The 19,519-nt window shown below is 35.4% G+C and overlaps 1 protein-coding gene across 3 annotated transcripts in view; it reads left to right on the forward strand.

The window, feature by feature from the left end:
• Positions 1 to 19,519, forward strand: part of Nt5b (5' nucleotidase B) — a 154,554-nt gene that overhangs the window by 123,645 nt on the left and 11,390 nt on the right. For all 3 annotated transcript variants that reach the window (XM_089103738.1, XM_089103737.1, XM_089103736.1), the window contains 2 exons: positions 3,600 to 3,723; positions 6,973 to 7,089. In XM_089103738.1, coding sequence (XP_088959864.1) covers positions 3,600 to 3,723; positions 6,973 to 7,089 — 241 coding nt within the window. The remainder of the gene's footprint in view (positions 1 to 3,599; positions 3,724 to 6,972; positions 7,090 to 19,519) is intronic.

The following is a 19,519-nucleotide window of genomic DNA, read 5'->3' on the forward strand; positions in this document are numbered from 1 at the left end:
TAAGGAGTGGCGTCCCTTCAGGAAATTATAGCCTAGCAAACGACACAGTATTCGCACGGGACCCTGATTAATTGATAATTATTCTGGGCTTGGTTTGTTTTGGTGGGCGTTTTCGGGCTGAAAAACCTCTTCCTAGCTAATTTATCTACTCTGGGTTGCCTCCCCGTTGTAGAATAATATTTTTAGGCATGAATATATAATGAGTCGGTGGTAATAAGCTTGAGACTGTCTATGCAGGATTTCGACTCTTGTTGATACAAGAGCATCGCCAAGTGTTGAAAATTATGTTGTAACCGAGATGGGACCAGGATCGCACAAAGCCTCCATTCATATTGGAGGTCCCAGGAACTTCTTGCTTTTGGTTTCTAAGCCAGCTTTAGCTGGCTTACAGGATTCGCTACCAGATTTGCAAGCTACCAGATTTTGCATACATGTCCAGTGGACATTGTCCGTCACGCGTCAACCCACTATCAGTCCAATCTTTTATCTCTTATTTCTATGTCTATCTTATCTTAGTTTTGCACAAGGAATGATATATGGATGGATGATCGATAGACTTATCTATCAACAAATGAAATAATATCATTTTTATACAATCCTAAAAAAGGCTTATCCCAGATTTGCCTCTAAAATCACTCGGACTATCATTCTACAATTAGCCATGTCTTGATGACTGCAAAATACTTTATTTTAATTTAAAATCAACGGACTCGGTGCAGACTCGGGAAGATGTGTTGGTCCCCGTCTTGCACTGGTATCTGGGACCATTGCTTTCCTGAGGCCAAAATTATTTCAGTGATTTTAAGAATATGAAAATTGGAACTTGGAATGTTAAGACGTTAAAAAATGACTATCGGCATTTTGACTAACAAATTCAGACGATTCAAACTGGTCTTATTAGGAATTTCAGAAAATCATAGAGGTAGGAATTATGAAGTTAGGTGATATATAATTTATTTACTCAGGCAGGAAAGATGGGGTACATGGGCAGGGAGTAGGGAGTAGGGCTCGTAATGAATAAGGAAGCTGCTAAGTCTTGTTCAGGCTGGGAAGGTATTAAGTGTTTTTATTAGGAGATTTTAACGCCTAGGTTGGTAGAAATAGGGATGTATGGTATCCTAGCCTAGATAAATTTGGTGTAGGAGATGAACACAGTAATGGCTACAGACTTCTGCAATTTTGTAAGTATAACAATCTAGTTATGACAAATACGGTGTTTGGTCATAAAATGGCCCATAAGCTAACATAGTATTCACGTGACGGTGAGACAGCAAACCTTATTGCGTATGTTATTGTAAAGCGAAAACTGGTAGGATCAGTACAAGATACTAGGGTATATAGGAGTGTTGTTATTGATGTTAAAAGTGAAGATCACCATCTAGTAGTGAATAGGGTTAATTTAAAGGTGAAATTTCGAAAGGGTAACTGCTTCCCAAGAAGTTATGATGTTGATAGACTCTAGGATGAATTTTAGATCATATGAAAACAAAAGGAATGTAAAGAAAGTGGAGATAGCATTAAAATATGAACTAAGGAGGTGTGAAGTGGAAGCCATGGATAAAATTGCCGAGGATCTGGAAGATGCAGCTAGACGGCATAATAGTAATATATTGTACTGGCAAGTTAATAGAGAGGAAGTAGTTAATCCGGACTTGTCCCAGTTAAAAATAGGAACGGGGCCACAATTAGGGATAAGGAAAGAGTTAAAGAGAGAGAGGCAGAACATTTTGAGTTTGTGCTAAACCGAGATAGAGTTGCAGGAAAAGATGTAAAGGAAAATGAAAAAGTTGCTGATACCTTGGACGTGAAGGAAGATCAATTTTGTGAAGAAGAATTAAGGATAGTTCTAAAAGGATTAAAAAATAATAAAGCTCGAGGTAGTGATAGTGTGGTAAATGAGTTCCTTAAATATGGTTGTTCTGAGGTTAGAAATAAGTTATTGAAGATTATGAATATGATTTTTGAAAAAAGGGGACGTAACTGGCGATTTTAGGAAAACCTTAATTAAACCACTGTATAAGAAAGGTGGCAAGAGTGAGTGTGGTAATTATCAAGGCATTAGTCTGGTTTCTGTAGGTAGCAAATTACTTAGGAATATGATACTTTTTAGACTGAGAGAGGCTGTAGACAAAACTATAAGAGAAGAACAGTGCGGTTTTAGAAAGGTAGAGGGTGTGTGGGACAAATTTTTACTCTTAGGTTAATAGTTGACAAGTGCCTGAGTCAAACACCTTTGGTCCTCAGTTTTATAGATTATGAGCAAGCATTCTGTTGATAGAAGACCTTTAGCGAAGATCTTATCCTTGTATGGTATACAAGACAAATACATTAAAGTGATTAATGTTATGTACGAGAATAACACTGCTGCGGTCAAAGTAGGAAATGAGGTTAGCATGTGGTTTCGCATTAAATCAGGGGTAAAGCAGAGTTTTGTTTTATCCCCTTTTATATGGGTCATTTTGATGGATTTTGTCTTAAGGAGCACAGGAAAGGCAATGGGAGACCACGGATTCAAAATGGGAAGGAACAAATCTCCTGGACTTAGATTATGCTGATGATAGGCATAATGAAAGTGTGAGCAAATGAATGAACTTTTAGAGGCTTTGCGAGTTCAGGGAGCTAGAAAAGGTTTAAAAATTACTGTTAAGAGGAGTAAGTCACTAAGGTTAGGAATAATTGAAGATGAAAAGTTGACGCCGGGTAACGAAAAGGTTGATCAGGTGGGCAGCTTCACTTACCTTGGTAGTATTATTAGTAAAAACGGTGGGAAATCTTGTTGAAGATCATGTACTCGTCTGATTTTACAGACAAGACGTTAAAGTTAGCAAGAATAATAGAGCTACGCCTAAAGTAGGAAGCGATGATAGAAGTTAACTTGTTGTAGAATCAAGACTTAAGCATGGTTGTGTTTTATCTTCGCCTGCATGAATTATTATTCATGCAATTAGAAAAAATTTCAAAATTAACGCTAAAAAGATGAAGTCGCTTAAATTATGAAAAACTGAAGATAAAAAGTATAATACCCTAGGTGAAGTGTCTTTTTTTGCAGTCGAAACACGTTTGGAAGAATAGGAAGACACTTTTTAAAGCAAAGATTAGGAAATTAGAAGCCACGGTACTTCATGGGTTAAGTATGTACCGAAACGTAGGTGCTTTCAAAGGTAGAGGCATATTTTCTAGCCGTTTTCTATCCTTAGACAAAGGGTCTAAGGATAGTTCAAGTTACTCATTTGAATTACCGTACGTCAAGCAATCCGCTGTACGAAGAATCTTGTTCGATCCCCCCTTTTATGACTAATGAAAGAAAGGTTAAAATTTTCAGGCCACGATCTTTTGATGACTAGTTCTATAGGCCAATCCAGCAGGGGTCAATAAAAAAGCCGGACGGAACAAGGATGTCATTCACGAAATTTTAGGTAGAAGGCAACATATTTTTTTCAAAATCTAGGGGGTGAGATGTAAAAACAACTAGGGAGTAATTCCTCCCTCAGGAGGACTTAAAATGAGATGAGAAAAGCTGTATCAAGTCTAAATCTCATTATCGGAGTAAAGTGTTAACAATTTCATGTTAGTATAAATTCGAATTTTTATTTTTTCAGGTCAGGTTCTCGTCAAACGTTCTTTAGCAGTCAATTGGTTCGTTACGCTGATATATATGCTGCTACAGTACTAAATTTGCTCTACTACCCATTTAGCTATATGTTCAGAGCTCCAGCTATGCTTGTAAGGACTGTCGATTTTTTTTTTGTTATTGTCAGTTCTCTTGTTTTTACAAATTAATTAATTAGAATTTGGACGGCATGCGTCGTCAGGGGAAAATTTTCTAGTTTTATCTCAAGACACAAAACCATTTCTAAGCAGAATTCACGTAAAACATGTCAAATTCAGTTCAACTCCTAGGAACTTATGTATTACTTGATTTGGTGCATGTCGTTGTTACCATTGCCATTTTTAAATTCCGATTTTCAGGGAAGAAATCTCCAGTTTCTCCATGCTTCTTATCTCATGATAAGAAACATGACCTTTATTTCGTGAAATCCTCAAAACGAGAATCAAGTATACAGGGTTTGTCCGGAAAGCAATAGGACTGATTTTCTTGCGCCGCGACTGTACTTCGGAGCGTGCGAGCACTGACTGGATTCGGTAGAGGGCATTCCTAGCTATCAAAAGAGTGGCTGATCAGTTGTCTCCGAGCACCTGGAGAGTCAGGACAGACATTTTGCGTGACTGTGTTTCTGTGAGTGGTGCAAGTCGAAAATGCAGCGTTAGTTAGAGCAGAGGTTTGTGATTAAATTCTGTGTGAAACTCGGTAAATCTGCGACAGAGATTTTTGATATGATCAAACAGGCTTGCCCAGATGTTGCTTTAAAAATACGTGATGTGTTTGCTACCATTGAGCCCCTTTGGAGGGCCGGGAAGAGGTCGCCGATGAAGACAGTGCTGGAAGACCTTCGATTTCGACAAACACCGACAATGTAACTCGTGTGCGCAAAGTTTTGAGCTCAGACCATCTATTAGATATTCGTTTAACTGCCCAAAAGTTAAATTTACCAAAATTTGTTGTTCTGACATTGTGGCGGTGCATTTGAACATGCACAAGATGTGCACGAAGATGGTCCCAAAAGTGCTCACTGACAACCAGAAATTGCGGTGAATGGAAGCATGCCAAGAAAATTTAAACATTTTTGAAAGTGACCCTCAATTTTTGAATAAATTTGACGAGTTGACGAGTCCTGGATCTTTGAGTATGATCCCAAGACAAAGAGGCAATCTTCCGAGTGGCACACGTCGGCGTCTCTTCGCCCAAAAAAGGCAAGAATGAGGAAACCCAAAGTAAAAACGATGCTCATTGTCTTTTTTGACATCAAAGGCATCGTCCGCCATGAATTTGTTCCTCCTGGACAAATCGTCAACGCCAAGTTTTATGTAGAAGTGCTCAAGAGACTCAAACGAAGGGTCTATCGGGTGCGACAAGACATCGCAGTCGACTGGAATTTGCACCACGACAACGCTTAGCTCACACCACCTTTCTCGTGAACAGCTACCTGACCAAGGCTGGCATCCCAACGCTTCCGCAGCCGCCCTATAGTCCAGATGTGGCCCCCGGACTTTTGTTTCTGTTTCCTCGCCTGACAAGGATGATGAAAGGCAAGCATTTTGAGGTGACAGAGGGGATCCAAGCAGCATGCACCGTGGCTCTCAAGGCTGTTCCGGAGAATGCACACCGTGACGCCTTCAATGCTTGGAAATCGCCCTGGCAGCGCTACATTGACGCAGAAGGAGTCTATTTTGAAAGTTTTTAAAGAATTGTAGTGATTAGCTCAATAAATGTTTTAAATTGACTCAATCCTATTACTTTCCGGACAAACCCTGTATATCTACAAATAGTAACGTATTTATCATCGAATTTGAGCTTATTTTTGTACCATTATCATCTTTAAACTTGTATTTAACGGCTCTAATCCAAAGAACCAGTCATAAACGTGGATTCTCCTTCGATATATACTTGATACGTTACAGGTCTGAACTTTTAACCGATTTGAATTTTTTTTACTTAGTGCTTACAACTATATGTTTTTTTTACTTAGTTTTTTTTTACAACTATATGTCGTTTTTTTACTTAATTTTTCTTTTTTGCTTAGTACCGACTCATGCGCAATAGTGCAACTGTTCTTGTTTTTATCCTTTTTGTTCTATTTTTTCTCTTGTTTTGTCTTTTTTATTTCCATGCGCATCAATGACGCCTTGATTTATACTGGCGAAATATTTGCGTTATTTTACTCGTCGGAGTTCACTATTCTATGTTGTAGTTTTTTTTTTTGTATTTAAAAAAAAAATCGGTGCATTTTTGCCACCCTATAGGTGGTACTTCAAAACCAAACCAGCTATGAATCTTATTTTAATTGGTCTTGTTTGTCACTGACCTTGGCTCCGAAATGCAATCTTAAAGATGAATTAAAAAACTAATAAGCTTTGTTTCTGTGATTTGTAAGCTAATCAAAATGTCGAAGATAGGTAAACTAAAATGACTGTTTTAATAGTTGTTGATAAACAACACAATTTAGTTAATATAAGCTCTTTCAAATAACACGAAAGTATATTAATGATGCACGTAGCCTGTAAGCTGGTACATACCCTGGAAGTTTTTTTAGTAGTGTGTATATTTTAGGAGGGGGGGGGGGGTAAAAATAAGACAGTGAAAAGAGCAGCATAATAAAATAGCCAAGGACATTATCAACCATTCCACAGTTGCCCCCCCCCCTCCCCTGTATAAGTGCTTGTATCCAGGTTTTCAACTCAATAGGAGGGAACAACTTTTAAGAACATATATTCTTGCAATAAATAAGAATAGAAAGATGGGTTTTAGACTTCTTTTTGGAGGGAAAGGATCTTTGTGGCTTGAGTTTACCCGCCCATGATAAGATGAGTTTCGTTATGATCATTCTTTTTTGTCTCAGAGGATTTTTTATGCGCTGGCGGGTCTAAAGCCAAAAAATGCCATTCATTACCCTACTTTCCAAACTGTGCATAAGAGGTTATATATTTCATACATTATATATATTTCATTCCTTTCGTACATTAGAGGCCTATATTTCGTAAATATAGAGAAAAGGATTGACCCTAACCTCCCTTCAGTTGGAAAAAAATATTCAAACTGAGTATGGAATGTACATAACAAGGCAGTAACACCTCCTCTCTTTTTGTGGGAATGCAAAAACTTCATTTTTGTGGGAATGCAAAAACTTCATTTTTGTGGGAATGCAAAAACTTTTTTATGCAAAAACTTCATTTTTAGCAATGATTCTTTAAGACAAAGAAGTTGAGCTTCAGCGTAATGACCAGGGATCTGAAGATTTTTAATCTTGTTTAGAATTTTCCAATTTTTCGCTAAGCAACCTGGTCTCTGAAATTCGATCTTGAAGATGAACTATAAAAGCATGACCAATAAAAAGAAATTGTATTTTCTTTTAGCTACCGCATGAATCAACAGTAGAACATGAACAGAATAAAGAAGGTCGCCATGACAGCAGTACAGAAAATTTGGATAACATTCCTGGTGCAGACAGCCATGAACGGAGGAAAAAAAAGGTACAGTATTTTATGGTATTGGTGCAAGATTGCAATAATAACAAATTGTATTTAAAAGCGTTTCAGCAGTATGAAAATATAAAAAAATGTAGTAAGCTGATATCAACTAGAAATTAATTAAACATATATCTGTCAAAAAAATAATCTGGATTGTAAAATTCGTTTCGTTAGGAACTGTTTCATATTTAGCAACGAAATATATTTATTGAATGTAAATACTTTAAATAGATGAAAATATCATGCTTCAAATAGATATTGCTAACGTAATCGCAAAAAAAGGAGCCAAAAATAGAGTTTCCAAAAGTGTCTAAAATGTAATTGATTTCCGATGCTCAATAAATTTTGCAAGAACAAGCTACTGTAAAGTTTTTATTTCTAGAAAAATGGTTTTTATTTTCTTACAACAAAAGGGCATATAGTCACATAAAAATTTGACCCCGGCGCCGCGCCGATGAGGGAAGACCAGCGGCGGCGGGGCCAAAAACAGCGCGCCGCGCCGCCGGCGCGATCAATGTTGACCGCAAACATTAATGTTTTCATCAGTCTTTCTTAAATAACAGATTAAATTTACAACAGATTCGAGCCTATTCATGAGTTCAAAAATTCACAAGTCGCTGGCTGGAAACTGGTCTTCTTCGTTATTCATCAAGAGAAATAAAAATCTGGTAGAAACGAAATGGCTGTGGCGTTTCAGAACCCTTGCATAATACGAGTAGTTGAAGTATCTATTAGGTATGTATTCTTAACATGAATAATTATCAAAATTAGTAGTTTTTTTCATCGAGCGTTACTGCATACAAAACTTCAAATACCGTATCACAAAATTCGTCAGTTATCTGGGTCCACCAGTGAAATTAAGATACAGAAAGACGACAAAACGCTGATAAAATCAGCCGAAGTGAACGCCTTTTTCACTTCAATCTGTACTACTCACCCGTCCTTCACTGAAGCCGAAATCGAAGCCCTCATTGCTGACGTCTCTGAAGATACAATCGTTGAAGTATCAGAGTTCGCGGTGTATAAAGAACTTCAAAAGTTAAAAAGCAACTGTGCTTCTTACCCAGGAGACTTGCCAGTTAAACTTTTAAGAGAATATTCTATGTTTTTAGCAAAACCACTCTCATCTGTGATCAATCAGTCGTTCAACGAGCACAAATTCCCGAGTGCTTGGAAAAAAGCCTACGTCCGCGTCTTACCTAAAGTCAAAGACCCGAAGTCCTGCAATCAGCTTCGTCCGATTTCTATTACGCCTAATATGGCTAAAGTGACTGAATCTTTTATTTATAGAGAGCTCCTAGCCCAAGTTCAGCCAGCCCTAGATCCGTTTCAGTACGGCTGCTTGAAAGGGAGTAGTACGACGCATTATCTAGTACGTCTCTACCACCTGATTACCGAGTGGTTGGACAAAGGCAGTAGCCTTGTTGACCTGCTTTTAGTCGACTATCGTAAGGCTTTTGACTTGATCCGCCACTATACAGCAGCAAATAACCTCAAAAAGATGGGCGCTAGGAAGCATATTTTGCTCTTAGTTGTTGACTTCCTGCGTAACCGCTGTCAGTGTGTCTATGCTCTCTTCCCTAGTGACTTAAACTCTGAGTGGGCTGAACTAACGTGTGGCGCACCACAAGGCACTAAGCTGGCAGCTCTTTTGTTTTTAGCGGTAATTAACTACATTATCCTTGAGTTTGAAGACAGATTCAAATACGTGGATGATATCTCCCTGCTTCTGAGATATCTTGCTGAAAAGTCAGACGTGTATCCCCAGTTCAGCAGTGAGATCAGGAACTCCTTTCTCGAGGCGTGTAGCATTAATGACCTCCAGCTTAATATGAATAAAACAAAAGTCATGAGGTTTAATCCGCTTAAGCGTGACCTCTCATGCCCGGTTCCTTGGTACCCTACTACCTCAACCTCAGTGATTCTCGGGGTTACTTTCAGTGACGACTGTTCATTTAGCGCGCACATCGCCGGTCTGGTGAAAAAGGTAGTTGCGCATTACAGTCGCTAATTACCTTGCGCCGACTGGGTTTCTCACAAAGTCAGCTGAAGACGGTTTACGTCACGTATGTGCGCCCAATCCTTGAATATGCGTGTCCTGTGTGGGGCCCTCAGGCTCATAATATTGAACACCTAAGTGAAGATCTGGAAGCCATTCAAAAACGGGCAGTGAAAGTGATACTAGGCCCGAAATACAACTCTTATGAGGCTGCCCTTAGTACCTTACGACTGCCAACGTTGCGTGATAGGCGCTTACAGTTAATGTGCAATTTTGGGCAGTCCCTTCTTTCGTCCCAGAAACACCGTTCGTTGCTTCCCCCACCTGTACCTATCACCGCCAACACCCGCCATAAAAATCAACTAGTGCCGCCAAAGTGTCGAACAACCCGTCACAGCAATTCTTTCGTGCCTTTTTTTGTCAGTTTTTTAAACCGCCAGTGACCAGTTTTATGTAATGTACTAAACAGCGCCATTTAGTCGGGGCTTCGGCCACGGCTACGATAGTTGTTTATAAATAAATGAGTCTATGAGTCTATGAGTCTATGAGCTTAATTTTTTCATAATGCTCTTTGCCTATATATATTTTTTCGCCTTTAAAACAGTTGAAATGGGCGACTTTGATATTGATTTTTTTTTTTTTTTTTGCTCTTTTGGTTTCCTAAGAAGCCTTCTTGTATTAAAAAATGGTTTTTAATTACAATTAAAAAAAATACATTTTAAAGTTTTTTTTGGCTTCTTTATAGAATATATGTCATGTAGGCTAAGGCTGAATTGCTGCTTTTTTAATTACTTTTGGCTGCTCTTTTGGATATTATTCAATTTTTCTTATGGGGATTCATTCCAAATTATAAACTGATAAATACCTAATATCAGTCAATTATTAACTGCATCTAAAAGGAGTAAATTTATCAAATTGAAAAATACATGATGAACACTTAACATGAGAACACTTCAATTACACTGAAACAAAAAACACTTAGTGGTTTATTCGGTATGAAGAAAAATGAAGTGCCAGCTATTTTCTTAGGTAAAAAATGAAAAGCTCATCCGTTTTAAATGTAATTAAATAAAATAATAAGCAGACTGAAGTAGCTCCAGGAAGATGTTGAGATTTTCATCCTAGTTCGTCATTTTAATCCAAGCAAAATGTTAGGACACTTAGTATCAGTTATTGAGTTTAAGCTTTGATTTCCAAGTGCTCACAAAAATTACCAAATTTAAGAAAGTTGCAACAATAATTCACCTGTGGTCAAAATATTCAAAGACTCCTCTTTGATCCCCACCCAGAATCAAAGCTTCTGCTATGGTCATTTCCACGGAAATCTCCAAAGAGTTTCCTTTTAAAATAGCTTTCAAGCGTAGTTAGGGGTATTCAGCCTTTTTTGCTTTTCTTCAAAGCTTTGAAAAAAGTGTTATAATTTTTCAAATGTTACATTTGTTATATTTGTGTATATTTTGCATATGTCCCTTTCCCTTTGGACAATAAAACCATGCAAGTGTTATATCAAGTATAACTCACGAAAATCTTGTTAATTTTTGTCAACTGTTCAACTTTTTGGCATCCCTGCTTTCAATAAAAAAAAATCAAGGTACTATCACTTAAATATAATAACTCCCTATCCCCCCCCAATCTGGATACCATCTTGATAGGATACCGTCTCTGCTTTAAATAAAAAAAATAATTAACTTATTGGTACCCCTGCTTTCAAAAAAAAATCGAGGTATTATCATTTAAATATGATAGCTCACTATCCCCCCCCCCCCTCTCGATACCACCTTTATAGGATGCCGTCTCTGCTTTAAATTAAAATAAAATAACTTTTTGGGATCCCTGCTTTCAATAAAAAAAATTCGAGATATCATTTAAATGTAATACCTCCCTACCCCCCCCCCCCGCTGGATACCACCTTGATAGGATACCGTCTCAGCTTTCATTAAAAAAAAAATTTACTTAATCATTAACTAGGTCGCTATATGGTTAAAACAAACACGCGAAATAACGTTAAACAGCTTAGTGTTCATTGAAAAAAAATTGAGTGTATGAGTAAAGGGGCACAAATACAAAAACGAAAGTGTCGTAATTATTCAGATACACCTCATACTATTGGAAAACTGAGTCATAGATTCGCCGTGGCATTCAATAAGATCCAAAGAATCTAATTAAAAGGGAGCACACACAAAAGCGAAATTAGGCCAGTAGCCTATGAGAAATCGCAAAATACCCGAAGCAATGAACAAGTCCTAATGGGGGGCCCTGGGTCTTTCATAATATTTAAATGGTTTCCTAGGGAATTTGATATCATTTTCTTCTGTCTCCACTTTAAATGAAAAAAATAATTATCTTTTTGGCATCCCTGCTTTCAAAAACAAATGAGGTATTATCATTTGAAATTGATAGCCCCCTATCCCCCCCTCCTATAAGCAATAATTTACTATTTATTTATGAATCATATTTTTGGTGTAACTTCCGGTTCGAACTTTAATTCCCTAAACTTGTACATAGCTTGGTCTATAGCTAAATTTTGTCTCAATAGAAGGTTTTTTTTTTGGGGGGGGGGGAGTAACAATATTTCAGAAAGAAGATTGTATTTTCTATCAGGCGTTCAACAATTGAGTATTAAACATTAAGAAAATCTTACCTACAAACAGCAAAAAAAAAAAAAAATCTGCAAACTTACAATTCAGCTGTAGAAACAATCTGTCGGCTGTCAATTTCAAAATCCAACTGAAGGCTGAAGCTGTATAGTAGTGAATGTGTTCTATAATTCTATTCAACTTGAAAATAAAATTCTTGACTACGAATGATGTAAGAAATAGCGATTGGAAAATTGCATTCGAAATGATTTACTCACTTCATAAAGACGATACTTTTTTTTTGTCAACATATTAAGAACTGTGTATATTGTAACATTTGCAATTGTATATTGCATCAGTCTGGTTTTTATGCAAAGTAATATTTGGCAGGGAAAGTCACTGGTGATAAATCGCTAGGGGTGGCACCGTGATTGCGTGATTTTCGGGGATTTGAGGAACCAATTTTTTTTTCGGGGAAATACCCAAAAATTCGGGGATAGTGCAAGCCCTGCTTGATTTCTAATCAGGAAAATCGAAATACTAAACCAAACGAGAAGGAAAAGCTCCGACTTTGCGGTTGACGCAATAAAGAATTGCCGCAAAATTAATTTAAAGTCGACCGAACGCCGTCACCTTTGCCGGCGGCGGCGCGCAGGCGGCATTACGACGCTTCGGTGGCGTTCGACCGGGCCTTTCGTCGGCGGCGTTCGGTCGATCCGCCGGCGCGGCGCCGGGGTCTAATTAAAATTACCTGCCAAAATAGCGTTCAGGCTCTCTGAGTCTGAAAAATGCAAGCGTCAGTTTCTACGGTTACAAGTAAAACAAATCTACAAATAAGACAAGTATAATATTTGAACCAGTTTTTTTAAGCCCAAATATATATTATTTATTTTTTATGTATTGAGTTTTCGGCCATGGCAATTACAATTGTGCACTTTTTATTTCGATCCGACGTCATTTTCTTAGGGGTTTTCATGCTTCTTTTTGAAGTTCCCTTACATTTATTTTTATTTTTACATTTACAATTATTTAATATTAAGACCAATTTAGATAATGGTTAGCATTCCTAAATCAGCTAGAATTGTCAATTTTTTCTCACCTACCATTTTTTTTTAAACATTATGATGGACCGTGTTTCGTCCTTTACTAGGTTGCATCTGGTGCTGAAACCATGATCCCTTTTATCAGACCATGTGTTAAGTATTTGGTGTGTCGTTCAATTGGGCATTGGAAAAGAGATTAGAAATACAATAAGAGTTGGAGATTAGAAGCACGACCGGCATTGTTTGAGTCTGCATTTGAGTCGGCATTGTTTGAGTCATTGTTTGAGCAAAAAAATATATACGTGACTTGACTCACTTGACTTATGTCCCATCCGTCCTTGGAGGTCGTTTTGGGGCCTCTTCTTTAACCAGTTCATTGATGTGCCTCCTGTAGGTACTTCTGTTGTCGGCCAGGCGGCAAAGTTTTGGCAGGTTGTAAGGTGAAAATTTTTCTTTCCATCTCTTCAGAGGGTGACCCCTGGGTTGAGAATCGTTTACTTTTCTATCGAAGGTTGTTTTTGGGAGATGAGTGCTAGCCATGCCTTGTGTATATCCAAGCCATGTGAGGTGTTTCAGTTTTATTTTGTCCAGCATTGCCAAGTTGACTCAGATTATGGAGAGGCTTGAAGTTGGAGATTCTGTCATGAAAGTTGATACCAGCGATACGTTACAGAGATTTGGTTTTCAAGGCGGCTTAGCAGCGTTGATTGTCTTTTTTAAGCGTCCAAGATTCACAGGCATAAACGATAATCAGAATAATGAGGGAATAGAACAGGCTCAATTTGAAACTTGTTGTTAAGTTTTTATTCCTCCAAACAAGCATCAGAGCTTTAAAACCGGAGTTTGCAAGTGCCCGGCGTCTCTTGATGTCTTTGAGTTGGTTGTTACCATAAGTAAGTAAGCTCCCAAGGTACGCGAAGCCTTCCACCCACTCAATGGTACCTTCACCAAGCTGAAGGCTGAGATTTACATGTGAATCGAATTTGCGTGAACAGCGCATGGCTTTCGTTTTTGAGGTGTTGATTCTCATCCCGAAGAGGTTGGTGGGCGAGTGAACGCTGTTAGCCTGAGATTGTAGATCTTGACGGGACTCGGCTATTAGGACTATGTCATCAGCATATGCAGTTTGTCTATCACCACTCCTCCGACAAGGGCGCCGGGCGGGTTATCTGTGAGTGAAAGGGCTGCAGTTAGGAAGAGATTAAACAGCTCCGGTGATATTAGGCAACCTTGAAGTACTCCGGTACAGGTTTTGAAGCTCTAGGTAAGTCCCTCTCCAATCATGACGCGGCTACTGAACTTCACATACATGTCTTTGATCAGCGAGATCACGTTGGATGAGATGCCAAAGTGAAGAAGGATGTGCCATAGACCTTCTCTCCATATCCGATCAAAAGCTTGTTTAAAATTTATGAAAAGGAGATAGATGCTGCGGCCAAGATCACTGTACTTTTTCATAATCTTCTGAACCGTTAATATCTGATCAATTTTTGATCTGTTAAGTTAGTCGCCGGCTTGGTCCTCCAGATTGATTAATAAAGATATAGCTTGCATGCTCCCAAGCATGACTCCTTTGAGGATTTATGCTGTGTGGCTGGTAAGACTTATTGGGTGGTAGTTGTCGCAGACAGCTTTAGAGACTTTCTTATTCAGGGGAATTATCCTAGCTTCGCACCAGGGTGAGGGGAAGTGACATTTTTCCCAAGCAGCTGTGGCAATTTTGTGGTAAAGGGCAAGGAGTGGTTTGCAGTTTACTTTCAGTAGTTCGGGCTTGATTTAAATGTATTTAACTCAATGTTAAATCATTTAATAGAACTAAACGAATCCAAAGAAAAATTATTTCTTTTGAATTTTTTTTTCTAATATTTCGCATTTCTTGTTTCACTTGAATAGATCAAACAACGTTGGTTGAAAGGCAATGTTTGAGTCTTGCATATAAAAAAGAAAATATATATGTAACAGCAGAAAAATAAGATAAAACAGTATTTACAACGCCTTGTTCTATATGAATCGAGTTAAATTAAAATACAGAAAAGAAAATGATAAAGAGAATGTTGATTTTTCTTGACTTAAATGTATTTAACACAATGTTAAATCATTTAATAGAACTAAACGAATCCAAAGAAAAATTATTTCGTTTGAATTTTTTGTTTCTTCTCTAATATTTTTCATTTCTTGTTTCACTTCAATATAGAAAACAATGCCGGTTGACAGGCATTGTTTGAGTCTGCCATAGGATAAAGAATATATATATATAACAGCAGAAAAATAAAGTAAAACCGTATTTCTGACCCCTTTTTATATATAAATCGAGTTAAATTAAAATACAGTAATGAAAATGATAAAGAGAATGTTGATTTTTCTTGATTTAAATGTATTTAACACAATGTTAAATCATTTAATAGAACTAAACGAATCCAAAGAAAAATTATTTCGTTTGAATTTTTTGTTTCTTCTCTAATATTTTTCATTTCTTTTTTCACTTCAATAGAGCAAACAATGCCGTTTGAAAGGCAATGTTTGAGTCTGGCGTATGAAAAAGAATATATATATGTAACAGCAGAAAAATATAGTAAAACCGTATTTATGACCCCTTTTTCTATATAAATCGAGTTAAATTAAAATACTTAAAATAAAATGATAAAGAGAATGTTGATTTTTCTTGATTTAAATGTATTAAACTCAATATTGAATCATTTAATAGAACTAAACGATTCCCAATAAAAATTATTTCGTTTGAATTTTTTTTCCTTTTCTAATATTTCTCATTTCTTGTTTCACTTCAATATAGCAAACAATGTCGGTTGACAGGCATTGTTTGAGTCTGCCATAGAAAAAAAAGAATATATATATGTAACAGCAGAAAAATAAAGTAAAACCGTATTTCTGAACCCTTTTTCTATATAAATCGAGTTAAATTAAAATAAAGAAAATAATATAGAGAATTTTGATTTTTCTTGATTTAAATGTATTTAACTCAATGTTAAATCATTTAATAGAACTAAACGAATCTAAAGAAAAATTATTTCGTTTGAATTTTTTTTTCCTTCTCTAATATTTTTCATTTCTTGTTTCACTTCAATATAGCAAACAATGCCGGTTGAAAGGCAATGTTTGAGTCTGCCATAGGAAAAAGAATATATATATGTAACAGCAGAAAAATAAAGTAAAACCGTATTTCTGACCCCTTTTTCTATATGAATCGAGTTAAATTAAAATACGGAAAATAAAATTATAAATAGAATATTGATTTTTCTTGATTTAAATTTATTATACTCAATGTTAAATCATTTAATAGAAATAAACGAATCCAAAGAAAAATTACTTCGTTTGATTTTTTTTTTCTCTAATATTTTTCATTTCTTGTTTCACTTCAATATAGCAAACAATGTCGGTTGAAAGGCAATGTTTGAGTCTGCCATAGAAAAAAGAATATATATATTTAACAGCAGAAAAATGAAGTAAAACCGTATTTCTAACCCCTTTTTCTATATGAATCGAGTTAAATTAAAATACTGAAAAGAAAATGATAAAGAGAATATTGATTTTTTCTTGATTTAAATGTATTTAACTCAATGTTAAATCATTTAATAGAACTAAACGAATCCAAAGAAAAATTATTTCGTTTGAATTTTTTTTCTTCTCTAATATTTTTCATTTCTTGTTTCACTTCAATATAGCAAACAATGCCGGTTGAAAGGCAATGTTTGAGTCTGCCATAGGAAAAAGAATATATATATATGTAACAGCAGAAAAATAAGGTGAAATCCTATTTATAACGCCTTTTTCTATATAAATCTATATAAACTAAAATACAGAAAATAAAATGATAAAGAGAATATTGATTTTTCTTTATTTAAATGTATTATAATCAATGTTAAATAATTTAATAGTAATACACGAATCAAAAGAAAAATTACTTATTTTGAATTTTTTTTCTTCTCTAATATTTTGCATTTATTTTTTCACTTGAATATAGCAAACAACGCCGGCTGAAAGGCCATGTTTGAGTCTCCCATAGAAAAATGAATATATATATATGTAACAGCAGAAAAATATAGTAAAACCGTATTTCTGACCCCTTTTTCTATATAAATCGAGTTAAACTAAAATACAGAAAATAAAATGATAAAGAAAATCTTGATTTTTCTTGATTTTAAATGTATTATACTCAATGTTAAATCATTTAATAGAAATAAACGAATCCAAAAAAAAATTATTTCGTTTGAACTTTTCTTTTTCTCTAATATTTTTCATTTCTTTTGCACTTCAATAGAGCAAACAATGCCGGTTGAAAGGCAATGTTTGAGTCTGCCATAGGAAAAAGAATATATATATATATATATATATATATAATATATATATATATATATATATATTATATATATATATATATATATATATATATATATATATATATATATATATATATATATATATATATATCAGGGTGGGCGGAAAGTAACTCCCTATTTTAAATTACTTATAAATTGTATATAATTTGTTACTGCTTGTGGACTCACCCGCTACACAGTGTGAACTGTGCTCAAGAAAGAGTTGAACTGGCGTGCGTGGAAGCCGCACTACTGCCAATCACTCTCGGATGAGGACTGTGACATTCGCATGGAGTTCGGAGAAATCATGCTGGCTTGGCATGAAGAGTGGCCCCATCTCTTCCGCAACATCCTCTGGACTGATGAGACTGTGTTTCAAGTCGGAAGCTTTGTCAACCGTCACAACTGCCACTACTGGGCAGGAGAGGATCCTATGATGACAGTTGAAAAACAGCAAAATCGACCCAAAGTAACGGTGTGGTGTGGTATCACCTCAGATCAGCTTGTGGGCCCATTTCTTCTGCGCAACACCATGAATGCTGAAAGATACCTTGATATGTTGCGTGATAGAGTCTGGCCAGTTGTCAGCACATGGGAGAACATCGACGAGTTGATATTTATGCAAGATGGCGCCCCACCACACTTTGCTCTTGTTGTCCGCGAATGGCTGGATGCTCGCTTTCCGGGGCGTTGGTTGGGATGTCGTGGTCCACATGAATGGCCATCCAGGAGCCCGGATTTGACACCCTGTGACTTTTTTCTTTCCTGAACATTTGCAGCAGCTGGTGGAAAGATCTGGGGCACATATTGAATTTTAGAGATAACTTACCATTTATGCCTACCTTGTATGATTAATTTTTTTGAGAATAAATAAATATAATGTACATTGTTTTATTAATCAAAATAGGGAGTTACTTTCCGCCCACCCTGTATATATATATATATATATATATATATATATATATATATATATATATATTATATATATATATATATATATATATATATATATATATATATATATATATAACAGCAGAAAAATAAAGTGAAACCGTATTTCTGACCCCTTTTTCTATATAAATCGAGATAAATTAAAATACAGAAAAGAAAATGATAAAGAGAATGTTGATTTTTCTTTATTGAAATATATTTAACTCAATGTAACGAATCAAAAGAAAAATTACTTCGTTTGAATTTTTTTTTATCTAATATTTTTCATTTCTTGTTTAACTTGAATATAGCAAACAATGCCGGTTGAAAGGCAATGTTTGAGTCTGCCATAGGAAAATGAATATATATATGTAACAGCAGAAAAATAAAATAAAACCGTATTTCTGACCCCTTTTTCTATATGAATCGCGTTAAATTAAAATACAGAAAAGAAAATGAAAAAGAGAATATTGATTTTTCTTGATTTAAATGTATTATACTCAATGTTAAATCATTTAATAGAACTAAACGAATCCAAAGAAAAATTACTTCGTTTGAATTTTTTTTTTCTCTAATATTTTTCATTTCTTGTTTCACTTCAATACAGCAAACAATGCCGGTTGAAAGGCAATGTTTGAGTCTGCCATAGGAAAAAGAATATATATATATAACAGCAGAAAAATAAAATAAAACCGTATTTCTGACCCCTTTTTCTATATAAATCGAGTTAAATTAAAATACAGAAAAGAAAATGTAAAGAGAATCTTAACTTTTCTTGATTGAAATGTATTTAAATCAATGTTAAATCATTTAATAGAACTAAACGAATCTAAAAAAAAATTACTTCGTTTGAATTTTTTTTTTCATTAATATTTCTCATTTCTTGTTTCACTTCAATATAGCAAAAAATGTCGGTTGAAAGGCAATGTTTGAGTCTGCCATAGGAAAAAGAATATATATATATATATGTAACAGCAGAAAAATAAGGTGAAATCGTATTTCTGACCCCTTTTTCTATATAAATCGAGTTAAATTAAAATACAGAAAAGAAAATGATAAAGAGAATGTTGATTTTTCTTGATTTAAATGTATTTAACTCAATGTTAAATCATTTAGTAGAATTAAACGAATCCAAAGAAAAATTACTTCGTTTGATTTTTTTTTCTTCTCTAATATTTCTCATTTCTTGTTTCACTTCAATATAGCAAACAATGTCGGTTGAAAGGCAATGTTTGAGTCTGCCATTGGAAAAAGAAAATATATATGTAACAGCAGAAAAATAAAGTAAAACCATATTTCTGACCCCGTGTTCTATATAAACCGAGTTAAATTAAAATACAGAAAAGAAGATGATAAAGAGACTGTTGGTTTTTCTTCATTTAAATGTATTTAACTCAATGTTGAATAATTTAATAGAACTACACGAATCTCAAAAAAATTATTTCGTTTGAATTTTTTTTCCTTTTCTAATATTTCTCATTTCTTGTTTCACTTCAATATAGCAAAAAATGTCGGTTGAAAGGCAATGTTTGAGTCTGCCATAGGAAAAAG

The sequence above is a fragment of the Artemia sp. Qi Xiang Cuo genome, chromosome 17, assembly GCF_049724085.1.
Source record: "Artemia sp. Qi Xiang Cuo chromosome 17, ASM4972408v1, whole genome shotgun sequence".
Lineage (NCBI taxonomy): Eukaryota > Metazoa > Arthropoda > Branchiopoda > Anostraca > Artemiidae > Artemia > Artemia sp. Qi Xiang Cuo.